An 18,798-nucleotide genomic window follows, 5' to 3' on the forward strand; every position below is an offset into this window, starting at 1 on the left:
TTGTCGCCAAATTGGAAGTGAAATTTATTTTCCGTGTTTATTAGGTTTCACCCACTTGTCTCTTCACCGATCTTCTATAGTGGGTATGAGCCACTCGTTCAGAGGACAAGGAGAAGGAGTTAATCATGGCTGGCACATAGGTAGCACCATAATTCAAGGCGAAGTCAAAATTCAGACAAGAGAAAAATTCACAAAACAGGTGAGAATCGTTTATATTATACTTCGCTAGGATGAACATGACTTATGGAAGGCAGAGATAGCGCGAAGACCCTCCGAGTGGCTTGGAATACCACGTGGGGCAGCCAAAACAATGCCCATGCCTTCTTTCTACGCTTCAATGAAGTGCAGGTGATGGGCGACGCAGAAAAAAGTTGTTCTCTCCCGGTTACGACGAGTTTGTACCTCGTTTTCCAAGTACAGAATAGAGACACTGCTGAGCTCTTATAGTGCACTTAAGATTTTGAGTTGATACAGGAATAACCACAAGGTCTTTCATTACTGGTAATTAAGCATCATTCATGATAAATACCAAACCCTTTGATTGAGCTAACGTACAGTGTCAATACGATCCCATTGACTTTTTTGCTTGTGCATATAAAGACGGCGCAAGGTATGCTTCACTTGTATGCAAGCTTACTTTTAACCTCTTGGAAACTACGATAGAGGTCAGTCAAGCTAACACAAAATAATGGCCGCTTTTCGCTTGATGTTAGGCATAATTAAGCCAACTTTATTTCTGATCACTTTGAATTATCGCTAGTAGGAGCCAGAAGAATCAACTCATTTTCTTTGGTTTGAGGGATTTTTGAGTAGGGAGCGAACACTGTTTTCGTTGTGACGAACATTACTTTATAGAAACAGCCCCTGGAATAAATGACCGAGATGCTTTTTGTTTTGTAGCTGTCTTGTTTTGCTTGTTGCACTCGCTCGTGTTCTCTACCTTGTTTACCATGGCGGCCGAATGAGGCGCGTCCTACGAGCATCACAATTGGTTGAACACTTCTAGTGAAACTGAGGGAAGAAAATGTCACCTATTTTCTACCTTATTCAGCTCCAACACAAATCATAGCACAAACCATGGCACAAACCATGGCCATGAACCATGGCCATGAAACGATGGAAGCAGTCTCGCGAGCATGTAATGATTAAGTCTGATCATTTCTCGCGCTTGTTTGTTTCGCTTGTTGTTTCTCGCGCTTGCTTCTCGCGCATTTCTCGCATGCCGCAAATCTAAAAAAAGAACGACTTACAAAAAACATGGTTGCAGCCATAGAATGAACACTCCGGCGCCGAGTACGTTCACCGAGCACAAACCTTCGAGGTTCCAGGCAGCACAATTTGCTTTTGTTAAGAGACGAGTCAACTTTACATAGCCAAGCGAGGAGAGTCCTAGTTCTGCCACCTATATCCAGTTTCTCGTTTTATGTCTGACGCTCGTGGTGACGTGCTGTGTAGCACTGTTCTGCTGAAAAAGTTTTCGAAGGACAAATGTGCTCCTGCGGCGACTTTCGGTGCTCGCGATCCTGAAGCTTTTCGTTCGCAGCGCAACATGGAGGGGGTGATGGACAGCATCGGTCTCATGTCCGAGGTGGACCAGCTGTTCCACGCCCGCAACCCGCTCTTCATCTTGCGACAATTCCTCGGCGTCACCTACAATCGCATGCGCCTTCTCATGGAGAGAAACACGTTCCTGTCCTCTCTACTGTACAACCTGCGCTTCATCATGAATGTGCTCTTTGTCAAGTGAGTGCAGCACTGAAGCTGCTCTGATCCTGCATGCGCAGAAGACGCCAGATGGCGCCGCTGTCCAAAGGCCGCCCCTACTTTAACCCAGTCTGTCTGGTCATAGTGAAAACCACATTTTAATTTTGAATACCTTTTCTTCCTAAATTCAAATATACTGCTGTCATTGCTTCTGCGCGTCGCAAGAATTTTTCTGCATATTCGAAATCTATTGCGAAATCACTTCTCTATTTATTTGTACTTCGCAGCTTTAAGGGCTAATCTGTGGAGTCCTGTTTCTACAAACAAGAAACTTTAAAGATTTTGGCATAGGTTGCACGCACGAAAACCTAACAAATTCTCAACCGAGCATTAACAGAGCAAATTTATTCTACAACACGTGCAGCTCATACGAACAGCAAGTGAACCTCGTAACCTCTAGCCTAGACCTCCATTTTAGGAAGGTGAATATGTAGGCACCGGCCCTGGTGGCGTAGTCTCTTTGGCGTTGCGCTGCTAAGCCAGAGGGCGCGGCAGTATATCGAGGCCGTATTTCGGCGGGGGCAAAATGCAAGAACGCCCGTGAACCGTGCACTGGGTTCAAGAACCCGGGTCGTCAAACTGAATCCCAAGTTGCCCACTACGGCGTGCCTTATAATCGTATCGTAGCTCTTGCATGTAAAACTGCAGAATTTAATTTTAAATAAACAGCACAAGCATCCCACAAATACCACATCATTATAACTGGAAATGTCTGTTAGAGCATGACATCTCGCTGGCAGTGCACACATCCACTTGTATTGTCTTCTATGTTCTTGACAGACTGCAAAAGGATGGCGTTCTTTGGATAAAAAGTACAGTCGGTGGTTTTCACGCTCCACCGGGAAGTGCTTATTGCCTCTCGCTTCAGTCGCGCTGTTCCAGGTTTCGACGAAGGTGATACAAACAGCTCTTAATATGGAGTAATTAGTACGCTGTAGCGTGTTATTAGGCAAGGACTACAGTGGCTCGGCCAGGCTGGCGCAATAATCGCGCATTTTTTTAAATCTAAAGTTTTATTTGCTGATTTATTTGACAACCTTTCACCACAACGTGCTACACGTTTAACCATGTTTTTATTACAAGTGTTGGCCTACAGCGCACATCATGGAGTATATAGATTACGTAGTAAGCGTGATTAAGTGCAAGAACATGTACAACATTTACGAACTGTAAAGCTATAACATTGATAATTGAAGCAAAATACAAATTACTTTAGAAACCCATTTGGTTTCACGAAGAACATGGTATTCCAATATTTCTGACAAACTTTATTTTCGTCGCGCTATTTAGTATATGCTATTATTTTCAATTACTGTGAACATCTTCAGTCACTGCAATACTTTCGCAGGGATAGCTTCGGCCTGGTGTTCATGATGACGTTCCTGATGCGCGACGTCGACGAACTGTTTCACGGGGTCCAGGCACTCTTCATGTTCCTCACATTTACGGTCCGGCAGCCGCATTCCACCTGGGCGCCACTGGCGAAATTCTTCCTTTTCCAGTTTCACTTTCGCCTAGTGACGTAAGTTCTAAAAGTTTATATCTCAGCCGGGATGTTTCACAGGGGACCAGATACAAGCTTTGGAGAGCGCACTTTTTGCTGCCTAAATTTCGCCGAGTCTTCGCAAAGGCAACACGAAGTCAGGCCATGACGAAGACGTCCCATTCTCTGTCTGTGGCAAGACGGAAATACCGCTATGTGAAGGCATATTCTACGGGCCTTGATCCTTGTTCTTCATCCCTTTAGCATCACAATGTGCGACATAGTCCCTGAGAGCTCTTCAGCAGCGTAGATTTGTGAAAACCGCGTGAAAGAACACAGTGGCAGTTTCTCCCTATCTGGTTGAAAGGTATGAAGCAGAAACAGAAAGCGTGTAGCGAAACTTGTTTTTATGGATACATTTGCTCGGAGTGCGATAACGAACACAATTATTTCTCAGTGCGCCGATCAGAACTTTCTGTAGAAAAAATTGGCATTGATTTATGCTTTAATGAATACAGGAAGGCTACAATCACAGCACAGGCTACAATAGAAAATCAGTGCTGTCCTACCCCAGCAACGCCTCCACTTACAATGCCACACGCCGACCGGTAAGGCAATTGGCTCCACTCTGCCGCTGCTATCCTCAGTGCCATAGAGAAATGGAGCAAGAAGTATCGTCATGCTCTTTTACATGCACATCGATCACAGAGCTTCGGAACCGCATTTTGTTGCACCCAAGTGCTAAACCTAGAACAACGCCTGTTATAATGAGCTTCCTGGTATGTGCGCCAGTGTAATCGGATCAATTAATACTGCTAATGACACATGTGGACAGGTGTGGAATCCTCGCTCGCATCCTCATAGCTTCAGCAAGCAACGGAAGGTAAATAATGTGGAATGTACAAAAATTATCTTTTATTTCTAATAAATGAGTAAGCATTCTTACGAAATTCATAGCTAAAGGACAAATATCTTTTTACGCAAGATATTGCTTTTTGGAATTATATATTATGAAAAAATGTGGGTACTGGGAACGGCCATGTTGAGCGCTAATATGAGAGTAACAAGGAAATCACGTGTAAGAAAAGTTTGAGCGCAGTATTCAAACAGTGTTAATTTCTCTAGCGGTGCTTGTGTGAAAAAAAAAATCTGAGAAATTCCTGACTTTGCCGAATGACTTGGGAGTGATCAATATTGTGTGCGATATATTGAAGAGCAGGTGCTGGATTGGTAGAACTCACTGTAGCTTCGAAGCTCGCATAATGTTCGATGCTTTTACATATATTATGCTGAGACTTTGTCACCAATGCATTGCGAAAAAAAAAACAAAGCTGGATTAGTTGGTGTATATTGTAAGGCTGACGTAATGCAAGTAGGGCTGGCTGGATTAGCGGCAGAGGAAAAGAAGACATAACCAAGACATGAAATCTACCATCTTGTCTTCGGCCGGTTTCTTTTAGCGCTCTTACAGGGTCTTAACCTAGAGTAAAAAAGTGACTCAAGTCGAAGCGCCAATCACGATGAGGCTGGCCTTATACAATTGAACAACTAGAGAATAGCCGGTCAACATGGTCAGTCGGCAACCGAAAGCTAGCTTTTCGCAGTCACTCCAGCCTGCAGGTTCCTTATTTGGGATAGGCTGACCTAGCACAAGGTTGTAGTTACCGCGGGACACCGAGAGCCATGATTCTTTAGAAAGCGTGGCGTAATTTTGCATCACTATTGCTAAACTTAAACGGAGTGTCACGATGAAACCAACAAGAAATGACAGCAATCTGTGTAGTGTAGTTGAGTGGTGTTTTCGGTCATGTGACATGAAGATAACCGTTTCACAAGATTCCTAAGGTCGGGCTCATTCGTGTGACATACATATAGTAGTGAACAAGAAAAAAAGGGAACAGAGGGCCCAGCTTTCGTAAGTTCAGTTCCGTTTATTACCTTAAATGTCCCCCGAAGGGGACTACATTACATAAATGGTGGGTTTTTATAAAATCGCGCAAACATCGTGATAAATAATCATTTAACAAAATCGTCTGTGACAAGTTCTATAAACGAGGATGGGCAGGCGGTAGTAGCGATGTTGGGAGGAAGGCCATTCCAGTCTCTCATGACTCGGAAGAAAAAGGAGGCAGTGAAGGCGGTGGTCCAAGCACGTGGGTGCGCTACTTGAAGTGGATGGCTGGTGCGGTGAGATATGCATGCTGCTGCTCTGATGTAAGGTGCTTGATTAAGGGAACAAAAGCAGAACTTGTGGTACAGGGAAAGACTGCAAATGTGACGTCGACATGAAAGCATTGATAGGCCGAATTCTGATTTCAGAACTGAAACGCTGACGTCATATGAGTTTGAGGTATGAATGAATCTACCAGCACATTTTTGAACTGATTCTAATGCGTCGATGAGATATGCTTGATGCGGCCTCCAGATGGCTGACGCGTATTCTAGTTTCGGCCTAACAAGTGACTTATAAGCTAGCAATTTTACATCTGGTGGAACCTTCCGTAGGTTCCGTTTTAGAAAGCCTAAGGTTTTGTTAGCTGCGGCGATATTGTTAGTGACATGTGCGCGCCAAGACAAATAATGAGATAGGTTTACACCTAGATACTTATAAGATTGCACTGGTTCTAGCGGCATGTTATTAATTGTGTATGGGAAGAAGATGGGGTTTCGGCGGCGGGAGAAGGACACGCATTTACATTTGCTGGAGTTAAGGGTCATCAGAGAATGGTGCACCAGTCTAAGACACGGTTAAGATAATTCTGGAGAGCAGTTTGGTCAAAGGAGTTATTGATAGTGCGGTAGATAACGCAGTCGTCTGCAAACATGCGTATCTTACAGGAGACACAGTTAGGTAAATCAATAATGTATATTAAGAATAACAAGGGGCCAAGGACGGATTCTTGGGGCACGCCAGAGGTTACTGGGAGGGGGCTTGATAGGTTGTTGTTGACTAAAACCATTTGTGTGCGATTAGACAACAATTCCGTTATCTACATCAGTAGGTTACGGTCAAATTTCAGTAGTTGAAGTTTTAGTAGCAACTGCCGGTGGGATACATTATCAAATGCTCTTGCAAAATCTAAAAAGATAGCGTCAGTCTGTGCATTGGTGTCAAGGTTAGTAATCAAGTCATGAACGAAAAGAGCTAATTGGGTTTCGCAAGAGAAACCTTTGCAAAAACCATGTTGGGAAGGGTGAAAAAAGTGATTACAGTCTAAGAAAGCAATGCTTTGAGAGTAGATGGCATGTTCTATGACCTTGTACGGCAGGCTTGTTTGTGAAATGGGTGAATACTTTAATGGAGAATTTCTGCTACCTGTTTCGTAGAATGGAACGACCTTTTCTCACTTTCCAATAATCCGGCATGGTTCCTGTAGAGAGTGACCGAGAGAACAAAAAGGACAAGTACTATGCAACTATGTGTCTTCTGTTTATTAAAAGTTTAGAGTTAATTTCATCAATGCCAAATGAAGATGATAGCTTAGTCTTCTGGATTATGGATTAAATTCTGTCTGCATAAAATGTGATGCGCAGCAGGTGAGCTTCAATATCAAATAAAGGCAAAAAAATTTCTTTAGATATCTTGCGTGAATGCTGATGCATATGCGGAGTTAAAGATGTCAGCGCATTCAGTATCGGTAATCGCCTCGTGTGAGTCGTTGGTGAGCATAATGGTGGGAACTGGATGAGGGTTTATTACTTGCCAAGACTGTCTTAGGTTAGTGCGCAGTAAATTTGGGAATTTATTGGCATAAAAGGAACACTTTGCGCTGCGAATTGCAATCAGATATTGGTTTTCAGCTTTGTAGTAAATTTCCAATCGATGTGAGTTCTCGTTATTATTGCGATAGCAATTATATGAACACTCCAAAGCGGATTTCTGCCGTCGGCGTCATCGTCGCCGTCGCCGTGAGGTTCCGTATGACGTCAACGGCGATGAAATCGTCACCGCGCTCGGGACGCTGTATGGGCGAGTGAAAGGGCGCGAGGGACGCGTGCTTTCACGGGGAGCGAACGCACGTCAGAGAGCAAAGGCGTGTTCAGCGTCGTGCTCCCTGAAGGGCTGCAGAATTAGGCGTCTCTTTCCTCCTCTACAACCACCATATACAGAGAGCAAACGCGACTTCTTCCGTCGCCCGAAAGGCCGTGGGGGGACGGGAGGGAGTAGAGCACTGCACGGGCTCGGGCTTACCCAAAAGCCCTAGCCCGGCCCGGCCCGTGGGCCGGGCCGGGCCGGGTAGAACAGTTTTTTTTTTTCACGGGCTCGGGCCGGGCTCGGGCACGGCGTGTACTTTTTGACCCGGGCCCGGGCCGGGCTCGGGTTTTTTGACGCGGGCCCGGGCCGGGCTCGGGCTTTGTGGTAGTGTGCATGTAACGTGAAGCGAGTTATTCTCGGGCGTCTCAACTATGAAAAACATTATTTTTCGGTCTCTGGCCGGGTTCGGGCCGGTTTCGTGTCGCGCTCGGGCCGCGCTCGGGCCTAAGGTAAAGGGCTGGCGGGCCGGGCCGGGCGGGTAACGTAGGTTATTTCCGGGCCCGGGCCGGGCCCGGGTCTCGCCATAAAAGTTTTGATCGGGCTCGGGCGGGCCGCCCAATGTAAAAACGGGCCCGGCCCGGGCCCGGGCTGAAAAAATCGGCCCGTGCAGTGCTCTAGGAGGGAGGGAGGGAGGGGAGGCGACGTTGCGGCTCCAAATGCGTATTCATATAAGACGCTGCTCGACGAGTGTCCAATTCTGATCTCGGCGAAAACCTCCGAGCCGCCCCCAGAGGCACCGCCGACAGTCACTGACGCCGCGCGCGTTCGGTGTGAACGCGGGCAAAACGCCGATGGAGTCGACTACAGTTCTGCGCGTTGCTGGTGCTGCTGCATGTCCAAGTTTATAAAGCTGATAAAACTACTAACCTTACTCCATATAGCACTCTACTAATTTGCTATCGCAATTGATGCTTCGACTTTCAGGTGAAACAGCGACAATTTTTTTATTTTCTTGATTTTCAAGGCGTTAGTAAACTATGGTTTTTGATTACTAATGCGAATGATATCTTGCGGAATATATTTATTAGTCAAATCTTTTAACTTATTCTTAAAGTTATCATGTATTGACTGATAGTGATACGCAGCTTCAAACGTGGGAAGGAATTAAGGCTTCAAGTTTGTGGTTAATTGCGTCATATTTACCCTTTTCGTAAAGTCTTATGGTTTTCTTATGTGTCTTATTTGGTGTTACAGGAAAAGAGAAACTAGCGTGAATGACGTCATGGTCACTAATTCATCGAAGGTGTGCATTGGAAGAGAGTGTACTAGGGTTATTAGTCGGGATTAGGTCCAGAATGCTTGCGGATTCCGGCGAGACGCGCGTTGGCTCAGAAACTAATTGCGTCAGATTAAAGTTCAAACAGATGTCGATAAAATTACTTGTGTCTGCGGGACCTACTAATGAAGAAGATGGTAAGTTTCTCCCGTCTATATTTGGGAAATTAAAATCTCCGAAAAGGAGGATGGACGCATTAGGGTATGTTGCCCTAAGTTGTATTAAGTTGTTATTGAGCTCATCACAGAATTCAGGAGTGGCATGCGGAGGCCTGTAGCAAACTTCCAGTAGCACTGTAATTGGTGATGCGCGATATAATAGCCATGGCATTTCGAGTTTAGCCACGATATTAATAAACGAACACGGAAGTTGCCGGTGAACTGCTATAACAACGCCACCCCTTGTGCCTACGCGGTCAGCTCGATAAACTTGGAAGTCAGATAGCTCGGCGAGAACTTCGGTATCAGTGACGTACCCAAGTTTCTGTTAGAATGAGTATGTTGCTGCCTGTTGATGATATGATTAATATTAGAGACAAGCTCGCGCTTCGATCGGAAGATAACAGCGTTCGTTAGTAAAGCCTGCGAAAAGGGAAAATCATTTCTGGATGCAAGTCTTGGTTGATTCTTTTTTTTTTTGTAGAGGACGGGATGATTGCTACAGAGTTTCCTTTACAGAGTTAGTTGATTCGTCAAAAATATATTGTTCAGTCTCTACGCTATAAACAATAGTTTATAGCGTAGAGCGAATCAAACCGATTTAGATTTAGCGAAAGCCAGAAAGGCCTTCCTTGCTTTCTGAACCGGGCGAGAGAAATCTTCACCTACACTATAACCTGTCCCTTTCAGCATTCGTCCTTTTGACAGAAGAGCGTCTTTCGTTTTCCAATGCGCGAATGTTATTATAACTGGACGATTCCGATCCTCGGCATGTTTCCCTAAGCCATGTGACCGTTCTTTATCTATGGGATTAATGTCAGTTTGTAGATGATCACGGCAGATCTGAATTATTATTTCTTCAGACTTAGTAAAGGTTTAATTTGTGGTAGGGTCAGAGATTCCGCAGAAGATTAGATTATTGCGGCGGGATCGGTTTTCGGCGTCGTCGAAGCGGGCCTTTAACGCTGTGACCAGGCGAGTTGTTTCAGTTGATGTTGTCTGCAGTGCTTCTATGTCTTGACGTAGAGGTATGATGGCTTGAGTATGGGACTCGTCACGAGCTTATTAAGGTCGTTGATTGTTTTGTCTGTTGTGGTCAGCTGCAGTTTGACATCCTTTATGTCTTGCAAAAGTGTCGTTTGGCCTGCGGTTAGTATCTGTAATTCGGCCAGTACCGTGTCCAGGCTGGCAGGGCCAGGGTTAGTTTCGACGGCGCCAGATAGGATTAGTGAAGACACATGACATGAATGCATCCAGTGGCAATCAAAACGCAACACTATGGGCTCGGGAGCTGTACCAAGTCACAACCATGTAAATCCAACAGACAATGACAACACGGAAAGCATAAGGGGAATTGCTTGCTTATTTAATTGATTATAGATAAATGATAATAGAGAGATTAAGATAATAGAGATAAGATAATAGAGAGATTATAAATAAATGAAAAGGAGAGTCGGAGAAAAGCGGATGGCCGTAGGTAGGATAGGAACCCACGTCTTCGCACTAAGCGTGCGATGCTCTCACCCATTAAGCTACCGCGGCGCCGTTTTCTCGTCCACTTTCCTGAGTATTTAGACACGTTTAGTAGAGCTTAACCTCGAAGGGTTAGCCAGCGCCTGTACTTTCCTTGTTGTCACTGAATTATGGGGTTTTACGTGCCAAAGCCACGATTTGATAATCAGGCTCGCCGTAATGGGGGACTCCAGATTAATTGTGACCACCAGGGGATCTTTAACGTGCCCCCAATGCAGGGGACACGGGTGTTCTTGCATTTCGCCACCACCGAAATGCGGCCGCCGAGGCCAGGATTCGATCCCGCGACCTCGTGCTTAGCGGCGCAACACCATAGCCGCTAAGCCACTGCGGCGCGTCTCGTTATCATTGTCTGTTGGTTTTATGTGGTTTGACCATATATGGGGAGATCATCTTTTAGCTTTACGAAATTTTTAAAGATCGCCGCTTGCATATAACATCATTCTAGTCCTCCTGCTGGATTATTCAGAGAGGCGTACATTACTTTCTCGAGAAATCAACACCCGCATAAACTAATTATGAAATATTTACTAATTAACTTCCTAATTTACCTTAAGGGCACATATTACAGTTTACGAATCGTAGCTGGGGAGCTTCCAATACTTGTTCACTTGGAATGAATTTCCAGAATAACACCAGTTTGGAGATGTGCGCCATCAAACTCTCCGTAAAAGTTCACTATTGTTCCACTTACATTGTCAAGAAGACACTCTTTTATGCACTGAAGGACAACAGTAACTGGAACTTCACCCAGTAACTTTATCCCACACATTCGGAAGTAAGATATTGAAGCTGTATTCATCCTCAGCGGCAACAATGCGAAAATTGAAATGTGTGCAGTAAAGTAATTAAATAAGAAATTTATTTCGAAATCCTCGTTAATTAGGTGAATTTGTCGTTTGATTTCTAGTTTTAATAACAACCACCTCTTCAAATTATACGGCTCAAGGACAATAATTATGGTATTTGCCCTAGGCGATTTTCAAAAATCACATAAAACGTAAAGACGACCGTCCCTATATAGCAAACATTATTATCAGGCATGCTTCCTGTACTCACAAGAAAGGGTGTTTTAGTTTTGCCCTTGACCAGGCATTTACGAGTGCATGGGCTGCCTTCTTCCGACTGCCTACGCTGGCTGGGTCGGTCAGTCACATATTTAAAATAGACGCTTTAGCTGCGATTCTAAATATCTAGTAGGGCCCAGATATACTGCTGGCGTAAGCCCATAGCGAAATGAACAAACAACCATTTTTTAACTCCATAATTTTTTAAGTCATGTTCATATGTAGAGGTCGTAACCATGGGCGCTATAGCCTAAAGGTATTCTAAACTGTTTCTATCCCATTTCTGCAATCAGCCCTACAAGATTGGACAAAATTATTTCGGACTACTCCCACTTCGCCTCTATGTTACGCGACGTTACGAAATCCACGAATACCCCCATCTGATATTGTTACGTGTGGAAGGACACAGACGAAAGAGGCTATTTACAGGCTATTTACACTGGAGCCAGACAGCCAGGCCCACAATCGCTCGCACCAAGAGCACAGACACACTTCATCGTCTTTCGCGCGGCGGCTCGTCTCTTCAACATCTTTCGATGCTATCGTAATACTACCCCCCCGGCGGCAAAAGCGCCGTCACGGTGCTGTTGAATATCCAAGGTGCTTGGAGAGGTGTAGGGTTTGAGCCGGGCGACGTGGACAATATCACTGGTTGTCACAGCGGAGGACGTAGTGGGCGTGGCTAGAACGATTTCGTAGGTGACATCGGTCACTTGGCGGAGCACGCGATATGGGCCTGTGTAACAGGAGAGCAGTTTTTCACAAAGGCCAACTTTACGCGATGGTGTCCAAAGCAACACGAGGGTGCCGGGCGCAAAATGCACATCACGGTGACGGAGGTCGTAGCGTTGTTTCTGTTTTTCTTGAGACACTTGCAGACGAGCACGCGCAAGTTGGCGAGCATGTCAGCACGGGCGATTGCATCACGGGCATAATCGCTAGTTGAAGCTATGGGGAACGGAATCACAGTGTCTAGTGGTAGCGTCGGTTCTCGGCCATACAAGAGGTAAAACGGGGAAAAGCCAGCAGTTTTGAGACGGGAAGAGTTGTACGCAAAGGTAATGTCAGGTAGAGCCAGGTCCCAGTCACGGTGGTCGGCGGAAACGTACTTCGATAGCATGTCTGTAAGCGTGCGGTTCAAACACTCAGTGAGGCCATTCGTTTGTGGGTGGTAGGAGGTGGTAATTTTGTGCTGTCTTGAGCAGGCACGCATGATGTCGTCAATGACTTTGGACAAGAACGTATGGCCACGGTCGGTGAGCATTTAACGCGGAGCACCATGCATCAAAATGATATCGTGTAGGAGGAAGTCCGCGACGTCAGTAGCGCAACTGGTCGGAAGAGCGCGTGTTACGGCGCAGCGGGTCGCGTAGTCCGCAGCGACGGCTATCCACTTGTTTCCTGATGTAGATTCCGGAAAGGGGCCGAGAAGGTCTAAGCCAACACGATGGAAGCGCTCGGCCGGGATGTCGAGCGGCTGCAGGTAACCAGCGGGGAGCTGGGAAGGCTTCTTGCGTCGTTGGCAAAGTTCACAAGCGGCGACGTAACGCCGTACGAAACGGGCAAGGCCCGGCCAGAAAAAACGGCGACGTACTCGGTCATAGGTTCGAGAGACGCCGAGGTGTCCTGCCGTTGGGGCGTCGTGAAGCTCTTCTAGAACGGTTGAGCGGAGGTGTGTAGGGACTACAAGTAGGAACTCGGAGCCGGATGAAGGTTACGACGGTATAGAGTACCGTCGCGGAGTACGAAGAGGCATAGAGTAGTATCGGCTGGAGAGTGTTCCAAACGGTCGATGAGTGCTCTGGTGTAGGCATCACGACGTTGCTCGTCGGCGAAATGAAGGAGCTAGGATACTGAAAAAACGGAAGCAGCACTGTCAGTATTGGAGGAGTCAGAGTCGTCAACAGGGTAACGCGACAAGCTGTCAGCGTCTTGGTGCAGGCGGCCAGATTTGTACACCACGGAATATGAACATTCTTGTAGCCTCAAAGCCCATCGACCAAGCCGGCCTGTAGGATCTTTTAGCGATGAGTGCCAGCAGAGAGCATGATGGTCAGCGACGACGGAGATAGGGTGACCGTAAAGGTAAGGGCGGAACTTCGCAACTGCCCAGACAACAGCACGGCATTCTTTTTCCGTAATGGAATAATTGCGCTCCGATGGTGATAGAAGGCGGCTTGCGTAAGCAATAACGCGATCCTGGCCACGCTGACGCTGGGCTAAGACGGCACCTACACCATGATCGCTGGCATCTGTACGCAATTCTGTAGGGGCATCAGGGTCGAAGTGGGCGAGAATGGGCGGTGAGGTGAGAAGAGTGACGAGACGAGAGAAGGCGGTGGCTTCTGAAGTACCCCACGAAAATTGTACACCTTTCTTCAGAAGATTAGTGAGGGGTCTAGCAATTGCCGCGAAATCCTGGACAAAACGACGAAAGTACGAGCATAGCCCAACAAAACTGCGAACGTCTGCGGCTGTCTTCGGAACCGGAAAGTCTCGGACGGTGCGAGTGTTGTCGGGATCAGGCTGCACTCCGGAAGCGTCGACGAGATGGCCCAGAACAGTAATTTGGCGGCGGCCAAAACGACATTTGGACGAGTTGAGTTGCAGCTTCGCCTTTCGAAATACATCAAGTATAGCTGTTAGACGCTCAAGGTGAGAGTCGAACATTGGCGAGAAGACGATGACGTCGTCGTGGTGACAGAGACATGTGGACCATTTAAAACCTTGGAGCAAGGAGTCCATCATACGCTCAAAGGTGGCCGGGGCATTGCATAACCCAAACGGCATTACTTTAAATTGGTATAAGCCATCAGGTGTTACGAACGCGGTTTTTTTCTCTGTCCATGTCGTCGACAGCAATCTGCCAGTATCCAGAGCGAAGATCAATAGAAGAGAAATAGCTGGAACCGTGAAGGCAGTCAAGGGCGTCGTCGATACGTGGGAGCGGGTAGACGTCCTTCTTAGTAATTTTGTTCAAATGGTGGAAGTCTACACAGAAGCGCCACGTGCCGTCCTTCTTAACCAACACCACAGGTGACGCCCAGGGACTCGAAGAAGGCTCAATGATGTCTTTATCTAGCATTTTGGTCACTTCATTTTGAATTACTGGGCGTTCCGACGCAGAAACGCGATATGGTCGTCGGTGAATAGGCGTAGCCTCGGCAGTAGGAATTCGATGCTTGACCGCGAGCGTCTGGCCTAAAGGGCGATCGTCGAAGTCGAAAATATCTCTGTAGGCCGATAACACTTTGGAAAGGTCTTCAGCCTGAGCAGAGGACAGGTCCACCGCAACCATTTTCTTTATGTTGGGATCGGCGCCCGAGGCTGGCGCGAGGGGCACGCCAAGCTCGGAAGAACCATCGGTTGACAAAGCTGCCACTTGATGGTCGCCGAGGCAGTCAACGTTGGCAAGGCAAATACCTTGCAGGAGAATTTGTTTTGCCAATCCAAAGTTGAAGATAGGCATGCGAGTGCAGTTATTAGTAATAGTAACAATACTGTGAGGCACGGTGACGTCATACAGTAGTGGAATGTCGGGCAGAGGAGTGACGAGGTACTCGCCATCAGGAACAGGTGGGGAAGACAACAGTTCAATATAGGCTATTGACTTTGGTGGTAGGCGAATAAAGCCTTTGGGGCGTAAGCGGCACTGGGTTTCATCAGGAGGTTCTGCGAGAATCGGCAACTCAAGGCGAAGGGTACTGGCAGAGCAGTCAATAAGAGCAGAATGTGCAGAAAGAAAATCGAGTCCGAGAATTAGGTCGTGGGGGCAATGAGCAAACACGGTGAAGAGGACAGGAGTGTGGCGGCCGGCGATGCTGACACGTGCCGTACACATGCCGACGATACGGACAGTACCGCCATCCGCGACGCGGACGACGCGTGCCGACGCTGGGGTGAGGAGCTTTCTGAGTCGTCGTCGGATGGCAGCATTCATAATTGAAATATGGGCCCCTGTATCGATCAATGTAGTGACAGGATAGCCGTCGACGTCAACGTCAAGAAGGTTTTGGTTCGTAGGCAACGTGAGCAGAGGATTTGAGGGCAGGGTCGACAACGCAGCTTCACCTCCAGAAGCTGCAGTGCCTAGTTTCCCGGCGGCATCCCGGAGGCGATAGGCGGCGACGAAAATCGACGGGTTTGGGGCGAACGAGACTGGTGGCGTCGAGGTGAGGGCGAGCGGCTGTAGCGAAGGTTCGGAGCAGGGGCATCAGCGACAGTGGGTTCATGGCGGGAGGCATAGGAAACAGAAGGTCCAAAGGTGCGGGGATAAGTGGCGGCGTATGTCCGAGGAGGAGGTGGCCATCGGTTGCGGCAGTGACGAGAGACGTGGCCGATGCGACAGCAGTGGAAGCAGATCGGCCTGTCATCAGGGGTACGCCAATCGGACGGGTTGCGGCGAGATGTGGCAGAAAAGGGCTGCCGAGGGCCAGGAGGGCCACTTGAGAACTGGGGAACGCTAGGTTAAGACGTTGAACACACGGAGTTCAGACCCATGTTCTCAAATTCCTGTCTCACGACGGCCTGAATCATCGCAATCGTGGTAGCTGGCGGATCAGGAGGCGTCGCGGAGAAAGCTGAGGAACAGGCGGCCTCGAGCTCGCGACGAACAATACGGGTTGCATTGTCACAGGTGGTGGCCAGACGCGGTCGACCCTCACATGTCGATGTAGCAGCAGTGTTGGGTAGCCGCGTGATGTGGGGTGTGATACGGCGGCTTTTAGCGTGTTCAAGGCGAGGGCATTCTGTTATGATGGCGTCGACAGTCGAGACGTTGCCGAAAACAAGCAAATTGAAAGCGTCGTCGGCAATGCCTTTTAGCACATGGGCCACTTTATCTGCTTCGGACATAGTATCGTCAGCTTTGCGGCATAGAGCCAATACGTCGAGGATGTAGGAAACATACGGCTCTGTAGAGGTCTGAACACAAGACGCAAGAGCCTTTCTCGCGGCAACCTTGCGCCCAAGAGGGTCGCCGAACAGTTCCCGAAGCTGTTCTTTGAAAGTGTCCCAACTGGTGATCTCGTCGTCATGCGTTTGGTGCCACACGCGGGGGGTGCCGCCGAGATAAAAGATGACATTGGCGAGCATAATCGTAGGGTCCCACCTGTTATTAGCACTGGCGTGTTCATAGAGTTTGATCCATTCGTCAACATCCTGTCCCTCCAGGCCAGAGAACATACCATGGTCGCGATGTTGGGCAACCGTGACGATAGGCGTAGTCGGCCGAGCCGAAGCCGTTGCAGAGGCGGTCTCGTCACCGGGGGGCATGGTGACAAGCTCGATGTACCGACCACTTCGGAGTTCCGTGGTGAGGACGGGGATCGCTAACCACCACCAGAATGTTACGTGTGGAAGGACACAGAAGAAAGAGGCTATTTACAGGCTATTTACACTGGAGCCAGAAAGCCAGGCCCACAATCGCTCGCACCAAGAGCACAGACACACTTCATTGTCTTTCGCACAGTGGCTCGTCTCTTCAACATCTTTTGATGCTATCGTAATAATATGACATATACAGATTGATTATTCATGACAAGGCAGCACAACAGATACCTTATCATTTGCGATTCCTCCCTTTTTCGCCATTAATCAACCGCTCTTGGCCAAAGATTTCTGGCTGTGCCCACTTCGCCTTTCTTACCATGCGACGTCACAAAACCCCGAAAAGACACCTTATTCAAATGAAGATTACGCATTAGACACGCCTTCATTTGCCTGGCAATATATTTTTTTTCGGAATAGCCGTTCCGAAAGGAATAGATGGTGTCGGCCCACCGGTCTCTCTGACACTGGCTTCTCGGAGCTGCTGGGGAGAACAAATTTATTTCCCTATAATAAAATTTTTAATAGCAGTGCGGTGCTGTCGAGGCCTTTCTATGCGTATACGACATCGCTATGCGAACTCTTCTTCTCTAAAGATCGATTCTAGCGGCATGTCTAACGTTCCGTTGCACGCCGCCGCGATTTTCGACCAGCCACCGGAAGCTAAGCAAGCGGAAGCAGGCCAATTTGCAGACGCCGGCACCACCCTCCTCAACCAGTTATTTACTTTCACTGCGCTAGTTCAGCCCCAATGAAGCCCTCTCCACTTCTGTGTGCTCCTCACCTACTGTTAACCAAATAGATGAGAAGAACCTGATAAGGTACAGGCAATACTATTCGATTTGAAAGCAAATAAATGTGATCTCCTATATGCACGAGGATATATGAGCGTATAATCGGGCTGTTCAAACAACCCTGTGGGTCACCGCGCGATGCCTGCTTCGGAGGTTGCGCAAATTTCGAAATAAAACAGATTCGAATAGTTTTACATTATAGGATTGAATAAATAGCACATGTAAAGCCGCCTTCGCGATCAATAATTTAAATCACATTCGTACTTATTTTATCTCGACAACAAGAGGACGCGATTGATTCTGGTCAAACTAGAAGCTTCTTTTTTCTTCATGTCGCATTGGTGAGATTAAAACATACGAGACGTGATAATAGGGGCGTCTCACAATTCATGCCACATTTGCAGTAAAGCATAAGGAGCCGTTCTACAACTGCTCCGCAAGCAGCGCTTTGCTTGGGCAGGTAGCGATGACGCGATGCAGTGCGCATTTTGCAGTACAGAGTGTGGAGGGGCGAACAAACGGTAAAACGTCGCTCTGAATGTTACGCTGCAGAAGGTATCGCGGGAACAGTGCCCGCGAAAGTAAACTTTTGTACCGCTAACTTGAGTTTGGCAAAATTCGAGCATGTGTGCAGGACAATATTATAAAGCCAGGTGCCGAACTTTATTATTATTAAAGACTATTTCAAAGAGTTAGTCATTTTCAAATGTTGAAGTAACTAGGGTTAGTAAAGAAACTATCGTTCTAAAATTTTAAAAAATTACAAATGTTCTGCATAACCTATTAGAAAGTATGCAACTGTACAGCCGCTTTGTTAGATTTCCGCAGTCTTTATTTTTAAAAGAATGCATAATTGGCTTCATCAGTACTTCAACTTCAACTTTGTCGCGAAAATTTTAAATTCTAATCTAAAAAATTGTGGAATCCGAAAAATTGAGACCACAGCTGCATTCTGCATAAACTTCTACCGCACTAAGCATCCATGATCCTACGGATAAGTGTTCCGTTTCTTATACAAGAACAATACTTTTTGCAATCACGAACGTTCTTGAAAAAAAAAAACGGAAACTAAGAAAAATGATTCTGAAAGGTCTGAAATGTGTCATCTTATTCAAACTGTATATATTGTAACTATAACTATCCTGCAGCATACGTTGGGCCTTCTTGTTCAGTTCTGCTTTATTCTGTGGCAATAGTTCTGCTTTATTCTGTGTGCGTTTATTCTGTGGCAAGCTTTCTCTTTTTCCGAGCCACTTTTGTGCTGTCAGATGCCCTGACTTTTGCCCGTGACAAGCACTGCCTGGTACTGGTGCTTTCAAACACTGCCTGGAAAAACTTGCTAAGTGATCACGTAACCTG

General features: G+C 47.0%; 1 protein-coding gene across 1 annotated transcript in view; it reads left to right on the forward strand.

Moving 5' to 3' along the window:
- Positions 1-1,546: 1,546 nt before the first annotated feature.
- LOC125943394 (uncharacterized) overlaps positions 1,547-18,798 on the forward strand; it is a 33,406-nt gene continuing 16,154 nt past the window's right edge. Inside the window, exons 1-2 of the mRNA XM_049662684.1 lie at positions 1,547-1,743; positions 3,113-3,286. Of these exons, the coding sequence (XP_049518641.1) occupies positions 1,550-1,743; positions 3,113-3,286 (368 nt within the window). The 5' untranslated portion in view covers positions 1,547-1,549. The remainder of the gene's footprint in view (positions 1,744-3,112; positions 3,287-18,798) is intronic.

Source organism: Dermacentor silvarum, chromosome 2, assembly GCF_013339745.2.
Source record: "Dermacentor silvarum isolate Dsil-2018 chromosome 2, BIME_Dsil_1.4, whole genome shotgun sequence".
NCBI lineage: Eukaryota > Metazoa > Arthropoda > Arachnida > Ixodida > Ixodidae > Dermacentor > Dermacentor silvarum.